The following is a 24739-nucleotide window of genomic DNA, read 5'->3' as shown; positions in this document are numbered from 1 at the left end:
TATCCACCGATCTTAGTCCAAGACCCCCAAGACAACAATGAAATTTCAAGATTCATAAAGTTACATACTTCCAAAATACTGACAAAACAATATAAAAAAAACCCCAAAGTGCATCTTTAGGAAACAGCATCCCCTCAGGCAGACTCATCTTTTACTGTACCAAGAAAAATAAATCCAAGAGGAGAAAAGATTTAGAGAGAAAAATACATTAGCAAATACAGATAAATTTGTTTTTAATAAAGGAGTTAATTTTCTTTCAATCCTATATAAAACAATAGCAATTAAAAACTTCATTTTTGAAAGTAAAATATTTACATATGAACAAGTAACTGTGCAAAATTTACATGAAAAAAAATGGAAAGACAGGATTTCCTAAAAGACAAAATAAAAGGGGTGTAACAGTTGTCAGGTGTTGATAAAAATACTGATCAGCATTCAGTTTACACGCAAGAGAGTTAAATTCTACCATGAGAGTTCACACAAAGAAAGCCAAAGTATTTACAGTCATAAAAGTACTATCAATAGACAATTTAATACAATAACCTCTGAAAATATAAAGAACCAATTAGTATATTTGTAATAAAAAAATAGGTACAAAGAAGGGACTTTGCTCTGGACATCTTTAAAGTAGGCCCACAGCTTGCATACAGTCTTTTAGCAAAATAATTATAGTTTACATAGCCATTTTTATGTTATGTGCCAAAAATTATGTACAATTACTGACAAAATACACCAACCATTTTTCAACACTTGATTCACACTGAGAAACAGTCTTTTGATGATTCCTCTCAACTTTGATTTTATTTAATCTAAGCTTTCACTTTAGCTAAAAAACACAGTGCAAGTAAAATATATTTATGCTGAAAAGGTTTCTCTTTTTTTCCTTTTTTTCCTTTTTTAACTTTACAGCTTTACAAACTATAGCAAATAAAATGCATTTTTACAGATGCTGCTAAAACATTCAGAAGTAACCCTCCTTTATGGGATTTCAGGGCCTCTAATAAGCAATAATGTGATTAAAATTGAGGTTATGTTTAAAATTAACTGTATATCCCTCTAGATTTTGAACATTTTGGGGAAAGATAAATATTCTTAAAAAATCAGTTTGCTTTGCTAACTGACTGTTTAAAAAAAGCTAAATGAAATGAGGTCATTTGCTGTAGACATATGCCTATATAATTGATTTAGTTGAATAAAACTGAACTAAAATGCACAATTAATGTTGAAACTGCTACAGGGCTGACAAAGGGTAGCTAGTTATTTGCTAAACGATTCCATCAGTCTTTATATATGGCTTGTTTGGCAAGAAGGCCACTCAATCAAGAGATGAGTTAAAATTTAATTGTCCTTTTATAGTATCCACAGGCCTTGTAAGTATCCTCACTGTTACAGAAATGTACTTCTCTTATACTGAAGAGTTTATTTATAAACAGGAATATAAAACTGTTCCATGTAAAGAGGTGGTTGTTTTTTAAACAATATCCCATTTGCTTGTTACAAAAAGGCGTAATTTGCAAATATATAAAAAATGTCCTCAGGCGTCTCTCCGTCAAAAATACCTTGATCTTTTCCATTTTACTTAAGGAATGCTTTATATAGCAATAGTGAATGGCTTGTCTCTCGCTCATTTTCTAAACAAAATATGAGGTCCCTGAGGTTCACCCGCGTTATCCTTTGTCGCGTAAACTGTCTGGTTGTTCCAACTCCAGAGCTGCCTGGGACTGCTGCACTTGAACCAGATCCCTGCAAATGAGAAGAACAGATAGATCAGAACGTGTCAGTGCCCTCAGGTATTCCAAAACTTTTCTGAGAAAACATGCGAGGTAAGAACTAAGTGACTACGTGCAGGAAGCTATCAAACAGTATGTTGTATGTGACCAGATCAGAGATGTCTTTTTCATTCTTATTTATAAAAAATCATTGAACAATCAGAAGTTTTCAGTGATATTTAATAGACAAAAAAACCCCCAAAGCACTGCTCTTATCTTTAGGAAGGCACTAATGATAGGCAATCCCAAGAACCAAAACAAATAGATAAGACACTATTTTTCACATGTCATCATACAGATCCCAAGGGTAGTCCCGCAGTTCCTGATGAACTGGGGAGCAGTCCTATCCCCCTGGACCGTGAGGTCTTGAATAACATCCTAGATTCCCCCTGATCTTCATGGTAGGGTGCCATGAGCTCTCCTTTTGGTGACAACAGCTGTAACCAAGCTCAGGATTACATTAAGAAATAGCTATCCTAGACAGTCAGACATTCTCCAATGATCTCTGAATTTTTCTCCATCATTCAGCAACACTTATCCCTCTGGTACACACTGGTAGTTTTCCACACAAATTGGCAAGATAAACAAGTAGTATATTATTGTATTTCTCTCTCCAAAAAAAAGGAGAAAAAAGAAATCCAGTATCTTTAGAGATACCCACATCCTTCAGCTGTTTAGATGTACGCTGCCTAGTGAGTTACAAAGCAAGGCTGCTGGGGCTAACTCAATGCATTTTCACTTGCAGAAGACACAGTTCTGATAGAATACATACGATTAAAGCAATTCTTCCGTGACTGTTACGCTTTCCCTTATACAAGCAAGGAAACCCTGGCTGAAAGTCCTCAGCCATCAGAATCGGCAGGAACGCTATCCAGTAACAAGTTGCCTCTTCCAGCGAAGACTGGGATTGGCTCACGTCCTGTGCACATGCACAGGGGGTAAGAGGGGTGCTGTCTGCCTTGGGCTGGCAGAAGGGCACGGCCCAGCAAGGGCAGCTGAAGAGCAGCATGGCTCAGAGCTGCAGCGACCAAAGCCACTCTGAAGCCGCCTCCCTGCTCCTCCTCGCCTGCGGCAGCAGTAAGGCACAGTCACCAGTAGATGGCACGCAGAGACCGAAAAGCCAACTTTCACCTCAAATTTTAAAAGTCAGGAATCTTTTTTGGCAGTTGCCTGTTGCTGATACCTTGCTCTCTGGGTATTTATGTAAATAATGAAGGTGTTCTGAGTGATTGGGAACAGGTTATGTTTCTGTGGTTTATCTATGGATTCTTTTTTCCCCTCCAATTTCATTTACAAGGATAGTATTTTCTTTTCTTTTTTAAATGAACTTCAATACTTAGTGACACAAGAACGTCTAAATATACTCCACTAGTGAATAAAGATTTATCTGCCTGAAAGTTTGGAGAATTTTAAAAGACTGTTCTAAATAAGAACAGCCCAGACTTGAGAAGAGACAAAATTTAAGAGTAGTGCAAAAGCCATGTGAATAACCTGCTGAGGCTCACACTAATACAGTCCTTTCTACATGTGAACATAATATATTTATGATCAGTGTACATTATTAAGAAATCAACGTAAACTTGTGCTGGAAGTTACCATCTCTGGGTTAGTAGCATGCTGTGTCCAGCGCAGGTGTTCTTGCTTCACCACACTGCTAACAGTGAAGTCAGACTTCTGTTTCTCAAGCAAGTTACCCATTGAACCAGCAAGCATCAAATCACTGAAATCCCGTAGTTCGGACGGTTTAAAGGCTGGATTTTCAAAGGGGTGTTTTAAGGCACTTGACACAACTTAGGTGTTGATTTCCGTCAACTTCAATGGAAGTTAAAAGATGCAGGAGAGCACTGGATGCTAACTAAATTTTGTCAAATACATACCTAGGACTACTAACAAGACAATGGAAAGAATGATTGGAAGGGGGTTTAATTTTGGGGGTTTTTAAAAATATTCTTCAGTAGAAGCACAAGCCTGATTTTATTATGTATACTATAATACTTTAAATGCAAAGCTAAAATTTCAGGAGTCTTTAAAGACACAGAACTATGCTACTCCTGTAAACATGGAACAAGTTAAGAAGCTTTTTAGTAACTTTCCATAAAGTCACATGGACATAAAAACGTGACAGGAACCTGTTTTGTTGAATTCTGAAACAAAACAGTACAATTACTACTTAAAGTGATTTTTACATGTAATTAAGATTCAGCATTCCTAGACATCAAAAGCTTACATTTACAAATCTGTGTCTAAGTAATGACAAACCTTATTCTCCACACTTCTTGTAATATGCCTTAACTACAAACTGCATACAAATGGTGACAAGTGGAGCTCAATTTAAAAATGTCAAGTGACACGGCAGCAAAAGCACAGCTGTGAGTCTATCAGATCAAAAGCAGCTGGTTCTTAATTAAACAGACAAAGAGATTAGATTTCCAGGGAACCTGTAGTTAATTGGTTAACCAGTAAGTGATTAATCTAGGATAACTAAATTAGTCAGATTTAGATGAAATACAAACAAGTGTTCACAGTAGATGTAAAATACATTCCATAACCTCAGTGACATTAACAGACTATTAATGTTGCACAGTTGAGCATGCGTAAGTGAGCAATGCCAACACTAACACTGCATGAGATACTTCAGCATATTCCTCAGACGACTTCATTTATATAGCCATCTCTTTGTAAAAGTGCCACATTCTACAATTTTTATAATTTTAAACCACATTTATAAACCTTTAATACAGTAATTTGTTAACATAAGTTATCATCAGGAACAGGCATTTTAGTAAATTTCAAATCTCAGAATTACTTTAAAAGATGCTCAAGAGGCTTGATTATTTTTATAAATAAAAATAACATTTACTAGGATTCAGATTGTTCTCTAACCTTTTATATCAAGCACCTGTAAATTATTGCTTGTAGCAATTCAGTATAAAGCACGGTGAATTCTTTTGAAATAAGAGGCTTTTCTACGGTGTAAATGCTTTAGCACTAAAAATTTTGAATGCTCAGGGGGTAATACACAGAATTATTAAACTATTACTATCCTGTCACTTGCTATCAGACACAAAACTTTGCAGGGAAAAATTCTCAAGTTATGAAGAGAGCTTTTGGCCCTGTAAATGACAAGTTTCAAGAAGATTTTGTTCTTTTTAAACACTGGAGAAATCCCACATTGCATGTCTTCCATGCAGAAAGCAATTTTATACCATTTCATGTTTATTAACTTGTTTAGAAATATAGCAGATAGTCTACCAATCTACCTGAATTAATATTAAACTAATCAGACACTGAGCATGCTGATATTTAGTCTGCAGGGAAATTTTTAAAAGGTCAGATTAAACAGCAGAATATACAAAGGATATGAAAGAACATCATAAACAGATGGAATTGGTCAAACTGAACTGCTGTAGAGATACTAAAACTAAGGCAAATCATCAGCTGAAGAAATAATCAGGCAAGTTCCTATAACCTGAAGCTCCTGCTGTCAAATTTAGCAGTGATTCAATTCTACCACTGCACCCACCTCAGCAGCATTACTCTGCACTCTTATTTAGTTAGATTGGCTACAATCACAACAATCTCTTCCCAAAACTATGGGGGTCCAAAAAAGCAGAGACTTGAGAGAGCGGAGATGGCTTTTCTAACATTCCTCCAGCTCCATAAATCAGGGAATGACAACTCAAATTTTACTCCCTACACCACTACACAGATGCTAAAAATTGATTCTGGCCTTGGAGCAAGCAAATCTGAACACAAAATACACTTCTGCCGCTCAAAGCTTCCACAAACTGGGGAAAAAGCTCTGAACAGAAAGGTTTTTTTACAGAGGCTGACGCAGCAAAACCGAACACTACAATTACACCGTACCTCTGTCCCTGATCCAGATCCCGGTGAATCTACTTTCCTTTTCTTTCTGGGACCGATCGCAGCTAATGCAGTCAAGTTGGCATCCCTCTGTCTCATCTGTGCTAACTCTTGCTGCTGCATCTGTATTTGCCAGAACAAGTACAGTTAATTATTTTTCTTTCAATTTCCAAAATAAAAGTTCACTTTAAGGTGAATACTTACCTCCTTGGCCTTCTGTTTCAACCTAAGCTGTTCTGGATCTTCTTGTCGAGATCGAGACTATGTTGGTAAGGGATGAACATGGAATGGTTGGAGAAAAAGAAAGAAAAATTAATATGGTTACAAAAGCAGTTAATGATTATAAGTTTTACATAGCATATGAAAGTTTTTCTTAAAGTTCTGCACGAAGTGGAGAACACCTACCACTCCCAGAGACATCAACAGGGGAAAATAATTTTTAGAAATTAAAAGCAGTTTTCCATTTCTTAGTTTCAGGTATCTATTTTTGAAAAATCATCCTGTTTCAGCTGTGTTAAAAATAGCAAAGGAATAGCTAAGCATTTATGCCTTAAACAAAACCATCACAAGACACAAGTTACACAGATCCATGAATTGAAACACACACACATGAAAAAAGGAATCAGACCTGTACTTTTTGGAAAAATTCCTCCCCTTGCTGTGTAACTATATACTTACTAAGAACATACCTTTTTGCTACACCTAGACACACAAGTCAGACTCCCATCTGAACAAACTGCAGCTAACTGACCCACAGACCATTTACATTAGCAAATGCCCATTTCACTTCGGCACCTACAATTACTTGTATGTATCATATTTTTAGATTCATAGAATCGTTTAGGTTGGAAATGAGCTTTAAAGATCCACGAGTCCAACCGTAAACCTAACACTGCCAAGTCCACCACTAAGCCATGTCCCTAAGCTACACATCTACACGTCTTTTAAATACCTCCAGGGATTGTGACTCAACTATTTCCCTGGGCAGCCTGTTCCAGTGCTTGACAACCCTTCCTTTTGGTGAAGAAATTTTTCCTAATATCCAATCTGAACCTTCCCTGGCACACCTTGAGGCCATTTTCTCTTGTCTACTGCTTATTACTTGGAGAAGAGACCAACACCCACCTCACTACAATCTCCTTTCAGGCAGTTGTAGAGAGTGATAAGGTCTCTCCTGGGCCTCCTTTTCTCCAGGCTAAACACCCCCAGTTCCCTCAGCTGCTCCTCATCAGACTTGTCCTCTAGACCCTTCCTCAGCTTTGTTGCTCTTCTCTGGACACGCTCCAGCACCTCAATGTCTGTCTTCTAGTGAGGGGTCCAGAACTGAACACAGTATTTGAGGTGTGGCCTCACCAGAACATAAGTAACAGAACATATAATTTCAGCAAACTTTATTGTCTAACACTATTAAAACACATTTGTCAATTTTATTTTTTTTTTTGCTACATATGTCAATTCTCTTAGTTTCTTGGGTTTTTTTTCAAGAAGTCAAACAGAAAACAGGAAGAACTTCAAGACAGTCTTTCATCCATACTCTCACATAAGGCAAGACTAACTATATTCAAACAAATCCTGACTGTTGTTAATCCCATACATTCTTTAGACTAACAACAATAGAAATTATTTTCATTCAATGCTCGAGTACTCTTAAAATATTAAGCTTTCCTAACGATTAACATACGTCTTCCCTGCTGCACTTTAGGCACAGCAAACACAGGGAATTATATGAATATGTAAAACACAGTCACGAAGACATGTCTCACCCCAGTCTTTTATCTTCTGAAGTAAACAGATTTACTCTCTAATCTTACTTCATAGGTCACATTTTCTAGCCCTTTAAATTGCTTTCTTTCTGAAGTCTACCTGGTGTAGAGCCCAAAAACTGGATAGAGTATTCCAGCTCAGGTCTAACAGGAACCAGCTGAAATGAAGGTGTTAGTTCACAACTTATGTGCGAACACTGCAATACAAAAATTGGATTTTGACATAATCAATGCATACCAGATCACAAACCCAAGAGAAACCATAGGTTGTTTTGCCAATTATTTCTAGAGCACTCCCGCCTAGTCATAATTCATCCTATATTCGGGCCATTGAGTAAAACCACAAAGTCTAATGCTTACATTAAAACTGTTTCCTATTTATTGTATTTCTCCAACTTGTAAAAATCTTTCTGTATTTCTGTTCTCCAAAATACCTGTAACCTCTCTATTCCACTCACGAGTATCACCAAGCTATAAAATTCACCTTTTTCACAATACAAAGTGCAAAAACTAAATTTTAAGACCTACTTTAATTCGGGAACATGCAACGAGACTGGCAAAGAAGCTGTCTCACATGCTTTTCCATGAAAAGCAGAACAGAGCTTAGGCAAAGAACATAATCATCAAACTCCATCTTTGAAGAGCAGTCTTCCCCTTCATTGCAAGTGCTTTAAAATGAGAAGAAACTCTGCAGTTTTGACGTCAAAAATGACACTTTGCAAACATGTGTAAAATCCGAGCACTTGCCTTTGCTGCACGCATTAAAATTTCCCTTTCTTGTTCATCTTTACGCTGTTTTTCTATTTGATCAAGTTGTTCAAAGAACTTGAGCTGTGCTCGAACATCACTTGCTTGTTCGTATCTTTCATCATCCTGAAAACGCAAATACATTTCTCATTACATTTCTTAAAAACAAAACTGTTAGCTTGTACTGTGCTGTAGAAGAACATATACATTTAAAGCTCAAATGTTCACTTTGTCCCTTTCAAACAAATAGCAAGCGTATATTTACACCAAACCAGCTAGAATTCTTAAAAGCATTTTGTTCTACTCCATGAATCATCAAATTTTGACTTCTAAACTAATATCATCACAGCTTTAACCTCACCAATGTATTTCACAGAGCTGTGTGGTGTTTAGGCATTTGCACCTACTAAGAACACACATCTGTCAGACAGCAGTCTCTTGAGAATTCAAAGCAGGGCTTTTATCTGTCTATCTGATTGTACAATCACTCAGACTCCGAACATTTGACATAAAGGGGAGGGCACAGTTTCTCTGCATTTGTTTTAAAAACATTTTGTATATGCAAGCTAAAGAGTTCTAGCCATCTATGTGTATTAATATCTTAACGTAAGAGAATAAACAACCTTAACCACAGAATGAAGAACACCTGAACTCATGCATTACAGCCAACATGATAGCCTGCTGAATTTATGCAATTTTGCCATTTTATTTGTGCAACTAAATACAGGTACCTTGTATGAAATATTCTTTTGTTGAGCAGTCTCCGATAATTTTTCCACGAGGTTTTGTAGTCTTTGTTGTGTAGCATGTGAAACGTAGCTAACTACATCAGGATGGATTTCTGTTATTCCATGTTTTTTACCTATGATCAGGACAGAAGTCAGTTGTAAAAAATTATTTTACAATACAGCTAAACATGTGGCTAATCTCAGTCATGGAAATTTAAATGCTGTTTGCAAAATAAGACTTTCAGGTATTTCTCAGACAAGCATTAAACAAGAAATGGCATACATATGAAAATCTGTATTAGCTTAACAAAATGTATAATATATTAATAAATGCTGTATACTGCAGTATAACAAATAATTGAAGAATGATTTTTGTTCCACCATCAATTCTAAACAAGTAAATACAATAAAAGTGTTTCTGGAATTATTTTTTTAATAACAAATGTCATTATTTTTGTTAAGCCTTATCAGTTTATACAGTCATGATTTTAACCAGGTCCAGTAATTCTGATGTTAAATTGCCAACATTTTAGAAGGCAACTCTATAGTTTTGCTATCCCTTAACACTATTCTGCTTTCATAAGCTGCATGATTGCCCACAAGCATCAGAATATACAAAAGGTATGGACTCAATTTCTACACAAAATGCCTTCAATTAAACCCAAGACTAGTAAAATTTGTTTCTTAAAGTTCAAGAAAAATCAACATACCTATTTCTAATATCCTTCTTTGTAAAGGTGCCGGGAAGAGGAAGGTTTCATCTTTACAGGATCTTGTTAATGTGCCCACTAGCTCTGAGTTTGTTGCCAATATCCGAGCACTTTCTTCTGACAGGTTGACTCCAGCCATTGATGCAACATCATTAATGTCATCGTCATCCCTTAAGAAAGGAAAACTCATTATAATCATAACATTTAGTGCTTATCTGCACTCACTGCTACAATACCACAGCTGCATATAATAATGAATTCCACAGTAAACCTGAGTACTTTATTTCATTTTTGCCTTTTATTTGCTTTTATTACACAATAAAATAAAACTAACATAATTTGATTCCAAAGAGCACTAGAAATATTTTTGCAGTTTTGTACTTCCTAACTGTTTTCTCAAGATCCTTTATTACATAATGTTTCAACACCTTGAGAAACAAGGGATCCAACATATCACTACCACAGAACAATAATAAACTGGACTCATCACTGTAAGCCAGGCTGTGCATCCGAATAACCCGAGCAGAGTTGGGAGGAGTGAAGGAATTGATTTTATTTGCTTGTCCAGGCAGGAATTGTTTGTGAGGTTTTATATTTATCCTTAGTGCCAGCTAAATGCTAAAACCAGTCTGGCACAAGTATGCTCACAGCTGTTTGTTAAAGTCTTTATTAAAGTAGCAAACCTGCCCACAGAAAATCCACCTCTAGTTCTGGTGAGTTTACCCAGCCAGATTCAGCACCACTGGAGTACACAGAAGGGTTCCCACTGAGTTCAGCAGGCTGTCCAGGCAGCACAAGCACAAATAACCATATGGTTCCTCACCTAAAAGAGCCTCCCCCAGGTTCTTTCAGTTTATTCTTCTGAGCAGCAGCTACTTGTGTCGAAACAGTGGCAATAGCTTTGTTTCCAGGTAATACTGCTGGTTTTACCACAGGTACTGCAAGAAGACAGACAAGATTTGTACTCCATCAAACTTGTATCAGAGTTCAGATTTACAAGCCAGTCATGGCAATAGTTCTCGTGCAAAGGCTTTACCTCAATAGTTTCTGTCAGCATTTCACGCATCTAAAACAGGGCCCTCCCACACAATTCCAGTACCCAAACAATTTCTCTGACAGTAGATGCTGCCCTGACATATGTGCATGCTCAGCCACTCTGGCGCTATGCACTGAAGATTTCAGCAGTAGTATAACAGCCTTCAAACAGCTACGGGGCACTTAAGAACTGATATTCATAAACCACACCAGTTCATGCTATCAAACATAGCCTATACCAAGTATCTTGACATCTTACCTGTCTGAAGTTGATTCAGTTGAATTTGAGGAGTAGTGAGCATAATACGACTGTGTGGTTGCCGCAGTGCTACCATTGGTGTCTGTGTCAACGTTACCTGCGGAGGCCTTATCAATGCCCCTGCTTTTTGAGACTGTTGGATAACCTGCAAATAATAATAAAAAAACCCGAAAAAAACAAAAAGAACTGTAAACGAGCTAAGAAATAACTAAGGTTAAGAATCAGGTGGGAAGAACAAACCCTAACAATCAACTTGTAAGTTATGATGTTAACACACCTGTTCATTGATTTAGAACCAGCACACTTTAAGGTACTTAAAAGTTTCTTTAGATAAATTACGCATTACAGGAAAACCAATATTCCACTTTCTGTGATACAAAAAAAAAATCAGTAACCAATTTCTATTAAAAAACCAACACAGTCAAACATCTATAATCACAAAGATCCAGTTAAAACTATCTACACGTGGTTTCTACATTAGAGATACAGAGGCAAATTGGATCTGCCTGAACAAACTCTAGAACTAAAAATAACAGGAGACATGATAAAGATAATCCAGCTGATTCTACATATGCTGTTTTCATCCAGAATCAGGATAAGCTACAGCTGTGTAGCTTTCTACTATTAGATTGTTAAGTTAGACTGAGTCTCGGGCAGCTGTAGCCATACTGTTTCTAAATGTGAACTCATAAAAATAGAGTTACATCGCAATGCTACAATCAGAGCCTTTTGTGCAAACTCATCTTTTGGCCTCTGTTAGTTTTCGGAAACTTACTTTCAAACTACTGTAAAGACATTACCAGCTCTGACTATTCACAAGCTTCATTTCTATAACTTGGCAAGTCTTACTTTTGCTACTATTTTATATGTTTAAGTTAAAGACCGAACTATTCTCTTGCAAATCCAGAACTAATTAGTCAGTGATCATTTTTTATTACTTCCCTAGGTTCCTAACCTCCTTCTATAACACCTAGCTTATAAAGGCAGTAAGACCAATAGAATCACTAGCTTTTCTCTCAAGGTAAGTGACAAGTATTTGTGAACTGACAAGAGATCTCTCCTTTTCATTTTATGTGAAAATTTCTGGACCAAGTAGCTCAGATGAATGTCAAATGCTCTATAGGGAACATTGAGTACTAAGTAGCAAAAAAACCCTAGCAATGTAATAATCTAGATTAATTAATACACATCCTAGAAAAACCTTACACTCAGACACCGCTTTGCTATGAGAAGAGGAAAAAAAGGTGCTGCACATTATACTGTTCTTATTTGGTTTATGTTCAGGCCTGAGAAAATTATTCTTTCTCCTCTTTTAGGGTCATCTATCATTAGACTTATGAAATGCGAAATGAAAGATCCTCCAGAACACTGCTCTCTCATGGGTATGGAGTGATTGAGACAATCTACCAATATTTCACCCTAAAATAGGAAATAATATAGTACTTTAATCAAGAATGGATTTTAGATTATACTTTTTTTTCTTAGTAGCTAGTTTCTCTGAAGAGGTCAAAAGATCTCTGATTGAGCTAAACCACCAACTTAGAGAAGAAAAGTCACTGTATTATCAAAAAAATGCTGTGCAATAACAGATGATGCACTTGAGCTTACGCACCAGTGGTGTAGACTGCCCTTGTTTATTAACACCAACTTGTGTAGGCTGAGTTAGGCTGATGACAGGTTGTTGGAGAGTACTCGTTACAGTTGCAGTTGCCTTCCCTGCTGTGCGCTGAACTGAGGAGCTTAGGAGCACTGCTGCAGATGGAATCGTCGCTATCGTCGCTTGTGTTGTTGGCTGCTGCTGCTGACTTTGTTGAATGAAAGCTGCAGAGTCTGGTGTTAACTGTCTCAAGGCAGGTAAACTCCTCTGAAAAGAGGAAAGAATTTGCTTGAGCATTTTAATCCCAGATCACACAAGAAAACATTAACTGTAAAAAGCAACGTATTTCATTTCAGTCCATTGTATCAGTCTGCGTGCACCTGAGAAAACACGATAGGGGCACACACAGAAATACCATGCTACTTTACATTTACAGCTAGACAGAGTGGCTGCAGAAGCCTGGATATCATGGGCATCTAGGTTATGCAAACCTACCTGGAACCCCTGGTATGTATTTAACAATCCGGGCCCGTGCTGCCTCCCTTGACTGTGTTCCTCCATATATAACAAGCTATAACAAGGGATGGCTTAAAAGACATCGGTGAAGGTTTCAGAACAGCTCAGAGACCACAGTGTTTTACTGGATTCTCACATTGGTTGTTTTCTTATGGTAACAGTTTTTGTCCTCATGAACAGCTCAAGGTTGAACAAGCATTTAAGAACCCAGAAACATCACCACACACCTACAACTATATCCTTTCATCACACATTAAGCAGAGTTATACTCTCACCATATAGTGCTGTTGTACTTTCTCTGATTTTCAGATGGTAAACGTTTCAAAACAAACATTTTGGGATATGTCCAATTACTACAAAATTTATGACAAATAGGATTTATTATTGAGAGGTGACAAATTTCCTGTTTATCCATATAAACAGGTATACAGCACAGGCAAAAGAGAATGAGTTTGTCCAGAAGGTATGGTTTTCTGTATCATTCAATCCCTTGTTTTCTTTCCAAGACTAAAAAGAGGATAATAAATCAATTTATATGTTTGGTGCTATGGAAAGAAACTGCTTATAAGTCATAGAAAGCAAACTTTTCAGATCTCTCAAAAGAGATACTGTGGTAGAAATTACAGTACTAACTGTGCCAATGAATCATACTTAACAAACTCTTGGAATCAAGAGGCAGAAATATGTTTTAAGGAAGCAAAAGTCTAACCAGGCACCATTTAAAACTTTCATTTACACTATTTTAGAATTCCATCTATACTAGTAAAAGATGTGCTTGTGTTCATTGCCGCTGATTCGTAAGCACAGAAATATATAAGGACTAGTGAACTCAAGTTACCTTCAGGAAAGGCACAAGGTAAGGTTGAGGTGAAGAATTAAGTTCTCTGTACAGCCTACTGGTGAAGTCTTCTGCTTCAATTTTTCCATCCTTCAAAACAGAAAATCCAAATGAACAAACTCGTAGAAATTAACTTTTACAGATACTCAACACAAAAAAAAAAAAGATTAAGACTTAACAGTTTATTGAAAATGAGTGGTTTTATCATCCCTCACTAATTTTAGTTACCAATATCTTTATGGTAGTAACTAATTTTACTACAAATTGCAACTAGTAAGACCTACAGTCCCATCTTTTCTTCTGTCCTTCCCATCTTTCAGTCAATTTTAAGTAACATTTTCAGTTACAGGAATTGTCCTATCTTTAAGATCAAAGAACCAGGTGGAACCTCCAGGAATACTTCATGTGACCTGCAATCAGCCAACCACCATTGCTCAGAACAGCTGGGCAGCCCCACCTCTGGTATTCTCTTTTCCAAAGGTACTATAGTTCCTCCATTTCAAATAACTAAAGTTGTGCCCACTGACATGCTCAAAAGGCAGATGGCTCTCATAAAACTAAATGTATATTCCTCACGGGAAGATACACTTCAAATTCTGGTCTTGTGACAAGCTTTGTGACATCTGGAATACACAGCTCTACCTTTAAAGGTTGCTAACAACTAGGTTAAGCAATATTAGTACTCATTCTATAAATACTAAATATGTCAAGCTTTTATATTAGCTTCAGATAATAACTTACTTTTTTTTTTGCAAAAACTTGTGACTTCCTACACTCAGCTATTGTACTTGAGGGAAGACACTACAGCTAGTACATAATTCATCTTTTTATTCACTGTTTTATCAATAAAAAATGTAGACTTTAGAGTCACCATTTACATTACTTGCACTTCAATTTAACTCATGTTCTCACACATGAATGTGAGCAGTAATATCTCATTTACAAGCTTAAAGGAAAATTTATGCACATATTTAATTGAGAAGAAGCAAAATTTCCATTTGATTTATCGCAGATTTTATAATCTCCCTCCTCTCAAAAAGAAAACCCCTCAGTTTTGAGGCTAAATTTGTCCAGATACTGTACTGTTTCTTACAACTTTTAATGAACTTCTCTTACCAGCAGGTTCTGTACCAATTCTTTCACATTAGCCGCAGTCTCTGAAGACTGTTTTCCAGATGATGCCAGTTTTATTAACGTGGACAGAAAGTTTTTGCATTTCTTCACATTTTCCATAGTTTCCTGTTATGGGAGGAGGACGGGTAAAAAGGAAACAGTCAGAGAAGGGAAGATAAACTCTTTTTAGTACATGATCTGGCTATATACTCTGAGAAATAAAGTCCTTCTCTAGTTCATCACTGCAGAACATTATCTATAGATTCATGTCCCTCACCACCTAAGACATAATCAACTGAAATTACTGTTTTGCTTCATATATACATATATAGTACATTTTTGTTACCAAAATCTAACAAATTATGATTCTTAATGAAGTTAGGAAACACCAAGTATTTTAAGAATAACACATGGTGTATGGGAAAATATGCACTTTAGCAGGACAACAAAGAGCAAAGCTCCTCCTTCCCAGTGTATAACATCATGCACGGGTTTTGCAGTCCTGGAAACACGCATCTTGAATGAGTTGGTGCCAACTTCTTACCCCTTCTCATACTGATTCTACTCTGCAGTGCTGAACAATTCACTCTTCTGTAAGATACAGCTAACGCCTTTTTTTTTTTTTTTTAAAAAAAGGAGTGCTTTAAAACTGTTACAGAAATCAAAATTAATACTTTGACAGCTGTCAAAATTCAAGTGACCTGTATTTTCACTTTGTAAATTATGTGGCTCTACTAAAAGCTTACCTTTTCAAGACCAATAGTTCACAGAACTCCTGCATCTTCACTACTCTCCACTCGGATCTGTGTTTATGTGGATGTATGTATATACATATATGCACACATGTATATGTGAATGAACAAAAAAGGGTTCTAAATGCACTCAAATATCTTACTGTGGCAGCAGTGGAGGTTGCTGTTGTTCCTTGCACTGTTCTCTGAGGAGTTCCAGTTTGTACAGCTGTTGCTGTCCCCAACGTAGTTGTTTGTGCAGTACCACCCAGAACAATCTGAGGCTGCAGAGAATACAAAGATTTGATCATTTCACCTGGAACATACTCAAATCTGTTTTCCTGAACCGTCAAACAGAAACTGAGCCACAGGACAGTAGAACCCCTTTCATAGCTGCTATAAAAAGAAGTTACTAATCTGCCATCTGTTGCAGTGGCAAGAAAGAGCCACCAGATGGCACAAAACACTACACATTCAAAAGGGAAATCCTAAAAGTTGATTAAGAACCGCACAATTTTTGGTTACTGAATAAAATGGCAAAATAATACCATAAACATCTCCTCATACACTGTAGTTTCAAAACACAATTAAAACGAGTACTAAATTTCTGTGAATGCAAGAGCTTATTTTGCCTGTTCCCTTAAATGCCACTTTCAAAGGGAGGAATTTCTAAAAAGGCACAACGGACACAAAAGCTCAGGTCTTATCCAGGTCTTTTTGATGAACAATGGGACAAAACATTTTTCTAGTTTTGTAGAAAAATTGGTAATTCAAAGTAGGAATACCACCTTTAAAAAGTCGACATTGTAAACAAGAACTTTTCAGGTACACAGTTCATTCATGGACTTCCAACATAGTCTGATTACTAATGACAACCCAATCAGAGACAGTGTAATTCTTACCAAGCTAAAGCTAGCTCTTAGAATTTTAATAAGTCATTTGTAAACTTGCTCCTTATATAAAGATGCACAAGAAAAGAGGCTCCAGTGGTATTTTGGGAGACAGAAAAGGAGACAAGGACTTAATTTGTCTCTTTTTTTGAAATCAGGATAAATGAAGTCCATGGTATGCTCATTACAGCAAAAAATATGCAGATGGAATGATTTTTTTTGTCCAGTATAACAGCAGTGCAAATTAAGGAGACTCAGTTAGGTAAATTAACTCTTAGATCTGGAAAGATCACTGGCATAGGCAAAGGCTCTCTGAGGGGAAAAAGGTTAACTGGATGCATAGCAAAACCTGCATGTTTTAAATTAAAACTCTCTAATCCTGTCTACTCAAAGGATGAAGAAAGCACAATGAAACAGATTAGGCGACAGCAATCATATTGTAACTCTGTTGCCTGGAAGCCATGTGGAGAATTTCCCACTTTTTGCACTGTGTTTTAAACTCACACCACCACTCCTCAAAAAAAAAAAAATATCTACAAGAAACCCTATCATTAATACAGGCTGGGCTATTAGAAGAGAGCCCACATACTTAAGACACTACTACTTATCCTTGAGTTACCAGAATTTCCTTAAGTACATAGACCAAAGCAGGGACTCATGTGAGAGGGAAAAGGCTTCCATTGCAGTCTTTTTTCTAATTGTAAGTTTTGCTGCAGAATTCAGAGGACTACAGAGCCACCACAGGAATAACATCACAGCTCCAAATCCAAAGGGAATTGGTGTGACTTTCTTGAGGCAGAAAGCATAAAGGTATTTTATTTTAGTCAGTTCTAAGTAGTAACAGGATACCTTTAAATACATATGCATATCGGTATAATATGAAATAATAAAAATATACATATAAAAACATACATATATGTCCAAAATATACATTAAATTGAGATCTGCAAATGTTTTAGAAAGGATAATCCAGAAGACATTTCTTCCAAGCACTTAGCAACTATACTTCATGTATTTCTGGCTGTCTCAAGCAGGTTTTCAGCTAATCTTAACAATTGATATATCTCATGTATACATTACTTTTCTACAAACTCACTTGCACAACAGGAGGACGCTGTAGCGTTGTTGTGGGTTGCACTGTTGTTTGAGCCTGAGACACTTGCTTGATAATAGTAGTTGGTGTCACCTGTCGTGCAATAATAGGTGTTCCTGGAGCCTGTGGAAGAGGAAAAAAAACCAAAACACATTAGTTCCTACATTTAAATATAATCTAACATCTAGTATTTTGTCTCTGGATAGTTGCCATTATTACGGACACAAAAGAATGCATCTGGATCACTATGAGAAGGATTTTTAGTCTTGAACTTAATGCAACTGTGATGATTTCAGTGTGTATGTACCCATATTCACTTTTTTCTTATAGTTTTACAAAGAATAATGATTCTTTGGGGAAGAGAGTTGCACACGTTAACCATATATGGTCTTGAATGGTGGTCTTTATATCAAACAGTTTTAAACTTAATGTGATTCAGCTAAGTAAAAATATTTTTGATGAGTAACAGCCAAACTATAACAGAATTAGGAACAAAACGCAATGCCTATGCCATGTGGAAAAGCCTGTACAGCACCAGCTTACTCAATGGTTTCTTCAAACCACTAACATCATACCTTACTTTCTGGTGTATTCTTCACAGGAAAAAAAAAATCTTACAGTTTTTAACACTGCAAATTACTGCACTAACCTGCACGGTCGATATCTGCACTGGAGGAGCACTGGTAGGTGTAGCAGGACGAGGAGTCATAGTATTTTGAGGCTGAGACTGGGCATGTGCCTGTGCTTGCATCTGCGCCAAGGCTTGTTGAGGGATCATGAGCAACTGCCCGTTCTCACTACGCACAAGGACCATGCCTGTTAAAAAAGAAATTGGTCAAGAAACATATATTTTCAAATATGAAAGAACATGTTTTTTCAGGGTTTTTTTTTTATCCAAGTTGGATACATATAGAATTAATATACTGTCGAAGGACTACACAGCTAACAGAAATGGTTTAGAATAAAATCTAAACACCCAGCTGCATTATCACATTTTGTATAGAATAGCTTAATTACAAAAATATTCTTTCTCTATCAAAATGCTCAGTATGGTGTGTATCAGAACACGCAGTAAGTCATATTCATCCCAACCAAAAAATTCCATGTGATTAGAGGTTAAAATTAGCAATCATGTAAAAATCCTACCTGCTCTTTACTAAGAAATTGGTTTATGAAACACTGCAAATAAAATAAAATCTTGCCATTAGGCAAGATTCCTGTTTGTTTTTCTTTAAGAGGGAAAAAAAAAAAATAATCAAACATAGGCTTCACCATCAAAAGGAACACAATTGTCTGAGTTCTAAATTAATTTCCCATAACAAATTTAGTAATGAAAGTGGCTATAAAATCATAATCTCTCTCATGTGCATCTGCAACAGACTGCATTGTACCATGTTACACCCCAAAAGAAAAATAAAATGGAGAGGGAAATGAGGCAGTCATTCCCTGCTCAGTCACTCAGATCAATAGACTTAACCCCAATGGGTAGCTATAGGGAACCAGATTTTTACAGGCAGATTTTCAGATGATAGTCCTTCTTTCTTGAAGGCACAAACAGGATCTGGACAACATGAACTGGTTTTCAAGAGCGTATTCATTCAGCATGCCTCAGTCCATGAGGGCCTCAGGACCTCATCAGCTCTGAAAAAGCCACCTAAGGAACTGGGCACTCAAAATTAGCCTTTCTGAGCAACAAACTACAGAAGAAAACTTCACCATGAAAATCAAGAGGCACTACTGAAATCAGAAAGTTTTTCTTAAGTGTCGTTTAGTGAATAAAAAGCCTATACACACTCCCCAACAATATCTGGAGATCTGGTCTATGCCATCTCAGAGCATGACTACTTCAAAAGAATCAAGCTTTTATTTGCTTTTCTATTCAGATGAAGTGCTGAAATGTTTACAGGCAACGCCTTAAACAGTTTTCTTGGACTGTTTGAAAATTAGTGTTAAACGGCAAAAATCCATACACTGATTTCTACAAAAATGAGTTCAAAAGAAAACCAGATTATATTAGTTAATTTGCCCCTAATTTTTTCCTTACATTCTCTATATTAACTCTCTTTTAAAGAAGCAGAGTCACGCAGAGACGTTAAACTAGCTTATATCAAAAAGGTGACTTTGCACTGCAGCTTAGAGGTATTAAGGTAGGACTGAAATCTGCTATGGACAAGAGTTCTATCTAGAAACAAGTATTCTCAAACTGGTTTTGTGTAAAAAAGGAGGAGGGGGGAATGCTTATTTGTAATCTTGCAGACTGTAGAAATAAATATGCTTAGTTTAGCTGTTAAGTCCAAAAAACATTTTCCAAGCCATACCAAGAAGTAAGGTCTTTTCTCCTGTAACTTATGTAGGGAGAAGCATTTTCATTAAAACAGGGAAGTCATATACCACCACCACAGCTTACAAGAAACTTTAAAAACCTCAGTAGTGAATATAGAGCTTGATCCTGTCAGCTGCTTGTTAGAACCATCACTTTCTCACCATCAGCCTAATGCTACAGCAAGAGGGCTACTGACAGAAAACAGAGAAATTCAGTATTTTAAAGACTAGAGAGTGACCTGCTACTACATCAAGCTTATTCCCACACAATCAGAACTTGACATTCTCTTTCAATGTGCAAACATCAAATCTTGGGAAATTCACTCATGTTGCCCACTTCTGTCATCCCTCATAATCAGCTAAAAAAGCTAAACACTGAATCAAAGGAAATCTTTGATATTATTATAACTGAAAACATAGTTCAGTGGAAGCCTGACAAGAGGAGCTATTTTCAAGTCGATATTAAATATTAAGGTTTGTTGATTATCATTTAGTTCCTAGCAACTGAAAAGGCCTGATGCCACTATACATGCTCGGGCTTTCAGAAGCCCTTAAACGTCAGAGAATTATACTGACACCCCATAAGAAACTTTTATCTTAAAATTCACCATTTGGGGGATTCCCTAGGATATTCCAGAGTAACATACCATCCAAATTCTTTAAAGGAGTTACATATTCTTTCCTTCCAGAGGCAACATAATAGATCCTAACTCTAGTTTTGGGTTTGGGGAGGGGGGCTGTTTGTTTTTGAAACTTCTATCTCGGTGCAAAACTAACTAAAATTATTTAAAAGTGCCAACCCAAATCTGCTCACCTGCATATGAGAACTTTTACAGCATCAGGCACCAGCACATAGCTGTGTGCTGGCTGTTCCAGTCTCCAACTCCATACACACACCAGGCTCAAGAATGAATCTGCACCACGCATTAGCATCCTGCAACAGCACAACCACCCCTCAGGGCACCGGTACTGCCAAATCCTGGGTTTGCTCCCCAAAATATGAATGAGAAAAGAAGGGAGATAACCACAAAATGAAGGTTGACTACCCCTGAAGACTAAGCACAATGTCTGAACAACGAAATATTCTCCCTGAGCTACATGCAAAATTAGAACATGCCTACACATTAATATAGCCCAACTGCTGAAACAGACAGTTGAAAAGTATATTAACGTGAGCTTTAGAAAACATATCAAGAAAGTTCAATTTTTGGCAGTAGACAGACAAAACAATCATTGGTAACACAAACCCTGACTCTAAGCATTATCCTGATAGATTTCTAACTATGGGAAGTCTGAACCTCCCCTCAAGTATTGAAGTCATAATAAAAAAGTAATTCATACAAAGCTACATTCATACCTGTCCCTATTTAAATAGTTCTTTTATACTGAACTCATATTTGATATACAGTTTCCAACAATTTATACAGTTTCCAACAATTTATACAGTTTCCAAGGGTCTAAAGGGTAGATTAGGGTCTAACACTGATAAATTGCTGTGGACGCTTAGTGGGCTATATACAAACGTAAGACTAGTCTTGCATAAACTTTAATCACGGTATGATGATCTAAGACATTTTACCTGCTTGAAACTTAATCTTGTTAGTATATGGGTAATTTCAGAAAAGGGGTAAAAATTCAGATCGCAATGAACTTTGTTATTGAAATTTCTGTGCAGAAATTCACCAGTAATACAGTGTGTGGGCAAGTAATTTTTGACTGAACACTTAACACCTTCCCAGCCTTGTTGAGAAATCTTTAAAAAGGGAGATGGAGCTGCTCTCTCAGCTTCTCTCTCCCCAGCCCAACTACAGACTCTTTTCCAACCCAATTAGCTAAAAAAAACCACCTCACTAAACCAAAACTATACGCAGGCTGGCATTAAGTGAATTTTCAGTGAAGTTCAGAAAGCTCACTGGAGCTAACTTGATTAAGAATTAAAAAGAAAGTTCCATTTATTTCCTACTTCTAAACAAAGTCAATGTAGGATTGCAAGAGCCCCCTCTCTCCATACATACATTAACCACCACTCAATCAATTCATTCATTACAATGGAAAAAAGAAAGGACTGACAGCTACATGTGTAGAAAACAAAAATTTTTCTCTTACATTCCCAAACTTGTATTTTAAATATTTAAATACAAAGAAGTATCATAACCTCAAACTCGAATGCGTAAGGGTGCAAATGCTGTGTGAACCATATCAGAAATGACTACCAGCTACTAGAAGATAGCTAGAATTCCACCAAGGTATCTCACTTCTCTAAGTTCAGCAACATATTTGAAGTAAGGAAGAAAAATATCTTTGTTTCAAGTTTACCATCCAGGCTTTTGTCCCAAAAGTAGATGAACTGCTATTTGAGACCAAACAGCTAACAAAGATCATTGGAAATGTTCAATTCGAAAGAGGTGACAACAAAACTTGGCCATTTTACATATCTCTCTGCCTTGTTTTTTTCCTAGAAAGTCTGATCACATGTACTCTAAAATCATATTCACTATTAAAAATGCAAACATTCAAGCATTCTTTCCAAGTCTCTCATTAAAAAGCTAATTAAAATTAAAATTAATTACCATTTTTGTTAGAAGTTAGAGGCTTAAGAGAATTCTGAAAGTGGTTCATATTTTAGTTTGAATTAAACAATTCATTACAGCTCCAAATGAAGGATTAACAAAGCTGAGTTGGATTGCTCCTTATGCCAAAAAGACTTGTGCTCCTGACTGGTACAACAGTCATCTCATGTGTTCTTGTTGTGGAGACCTTCCCAGATACCTCTCCTGTTTTCAAGTGTTTGGATGGAAAAGTTCATTATTACGATGTAGCTGCATGATTCTACACTGTGTCGTCTTTGCCTCTTGCTATTTGTATTTCCATTTGCTAACGGCATTTCTATTTACAAAGTGTTGTGCTTGGGGGTTTTTTTGTTTTTTTGTTGGTTGGGGTTTTTTTTAATTAATAAAACTTGTAAAATCATGCGCTGAAATAAAAGTGAAGATCTCTGGCCATACAACACGTCAGAAAAACACAAACCAGGCTTTTTTCTAATGCCTTCCTCTTTCTTCTTTCTTTGAAACATGGCTTGACTTGGCAAAGACTAAAGAAAAAAAACATTATCAGAATAATAAAGGAAGAAGAATGAAAAAAAATATTCTGTAGCCTTTTGCAGACCACTCCGATTATCGGTGTAAATCCTGAGACATACAGCTTTCTTGCTAGAGAACCTCTAAATCCAGAAAACCCAGACCAAACAGTTTCCTGTTTTGTTACCAGTTTTTGCTGGTAAACTCAGCTTAGTAACATTTATAGGAGCTGGACTTCCCAATGACAGAGTTAAAACTTTCTTCAGATTCCTGTTCTGAGGAAAGACACAGTCCAGCAAATTGTCACCTCTGCCAACCACACCTAGCAAGTAGCCACTCAAACAGCCACATATTTAGGTGTCACCCTCTCTCAGAATAAATGCTCCATTTCTCAAGGACTCGATTCATGCAGTAGGTCACATACTGAAAGACTTCATCTACAGTTAGCAAGCACCTAAAGTGAGGTCCATAAAAAGGTATGCCCATGCTTGTCACTGGGCATACGAGCATGCAAGAATGAAACTCTTGCATATCTCTGAAATATAAAACCTAGAAAGTATCCTATCGGATCACAAGTGACAACACCTCTCTTTCTGATGTGGATACTGAACAGAAGCTTCAAGCCTCCAGATTTTGCTCATTACCCACAATGTAGCTCATGGTCTAATCCAGATCAATTCAGAACCATTACTAAGGAACCTAGACTTTTAATAAGTTCTTCTTTTTTAGTAGCTGAGACATAACAGAAGAATTAGTGGATGTATGATCTTGAAATTGTATGGAGAATACCCATTTCCAGTCTCCTGAGGAAATTCTCTTCTTAAAGTAAAAAAGTAACTGAACTTTATTTCCAGAGAAAAAACAGTTAAGGTCAGGGAGAACCATTAGGCAGCAAAGAATTACCTTCAATACACACACATGCTGATGTTCAGAAAGAATGTCCAAGCCTGACAGAGTAACTAGAGGATTGATGCTTCTGGTGGAGGAAATCAAAGTCCTTACAAACATCTCTAGCAAAGAGGGTTATTGATCATAAAGTCCACTGACATCTGACAAATCTTCAAATCCTAACTAGATTTGCCAAGGAAGTTCACTAAGAGGTTATCTTAACGTCAAAGTAGTTTGTGCCTTAAGCTCTCAAGCACATACTCATTTGTGGCAAGATGCTGCAAACATTTGAGATGGCAAAAACATCTGACAGCAATCATAAGCGGGTTGTGCTATATTAGCAGAAGAAAGCTTGCTAATAGTATCCCTTCTGTATTGTCAGAAGAGATTCTGCTGCAACAAAAAGGAAAGCAGGTGCATGTAAGGTTATGCAAGTTGGTATCATACACACCACAAAAGCCCTATAAAGCGAAGGGGATGAGTCAATGCTCTGTGGATGATTGGATCAGGCTATACAGAGACCCTGGTATGACAAAACCTTTATAAAAGGACAAAGTTTCTAAGATTTTCCCAATACAAAAAAAGCTAGAAGAATACTGGAGAGAGAGCTGGGGAAAAGGATAGCTGCCTATACAAACTTTCTGCAGAACTGATATATATGATGGGGTCCCCTATTGCAGAAAAGGAAATGATAACCTGGTACCAACATCAAAGCTGGCCAACAATCCATCATTCCTCCTCTTATGACAACTGACCCAGCTGGCAAAGTTTTCACTCTATAGGAATGAAAGGCCAGGAA

The 24739-nt window shown here is 36.8% G+C and overlaps 1 protein-coding gene across 4 annotated transcripts in view; it reads right to left on the bottom strand.

Annotated features, from left to right (window-relative positions):
* Positions 1–216: 216 nt before the first annotated feature.
* The window catches only part of TAF4 (TATA-box binding protein associated factor 4), a 39723-nt gene continuing 15200 nt past the window's right edge, over positions 217–24739 (bottom strand). For 2 of the 4 annotated variants that reach the window (XM_074888122.1, XM_074888123.1), the window contains 14 exons: positions 18303–18469; positions 17657–17776; positions 15835–15954; positions 14943–15065; positions 13827–13916; positions 12488–12739; positions 10876–11020; positions 10405–10519; positions 9582–9751; positions 8875–9005; positions 8144–8269; positions 5838–5894; positions 5637–5756; positions 217–1743 (listed from right to left, as the gene is read on the bottom strand). In XM_074888122.1, coding sequence (XP_074744223.1) covers positions 1576–1743; positions 5637–5756; positions 5838–5894; positions 8144–8269; positions 8875–9005; positions 9582–9751; positions 10405–10519; positions 10876–11020; positions 12488–12739; positions 13827–13916; positions 14943–15065; positions 15835–15954; positions 17657–17776; positions 18303–18469 — 1904 coding nt within the window. In that variant the 3' untranslated portion in view covers positions 217–1575. Of the gene's footprint in view, positions 1744–3365; positions 3656–5636; positions 5757–5837; positions 5895–8143; positions 8270–8874; positions 9006–9578; positions 9752–10404; positions 10520–10875; positions 11021–12487; positions 12740–13826; positions 13917–14942; positions 15066–15834; positions 15955–17656; positions 17777–18302; positions 18470–24739 lie in introns of those variants that run through there. The other 2 variants (XR_012631404.1, XR_012631405.1) reach the window with 2 other exon arrangements.

This window comes from Strix uralensis, chromosome 18, assembly GCF_047716275.1.
Source record: "Strix uralensis isolate ZFMK-TIS-50842 chromosome 18, bStrUra1, whole genome shotgun sequence".
Taxonomy (NCBI): domain Eukaryota; kingdom Metazoa; phylum Chordata; class Aves; order Strigiformes; family Strigidae; genus Strix; species Strix uralensis.
The sequence above is the reverse complement of the archived record's forward strand: the minus strand, read 5'-3'. Positions and strand labels throughout refer to the sequence as shown.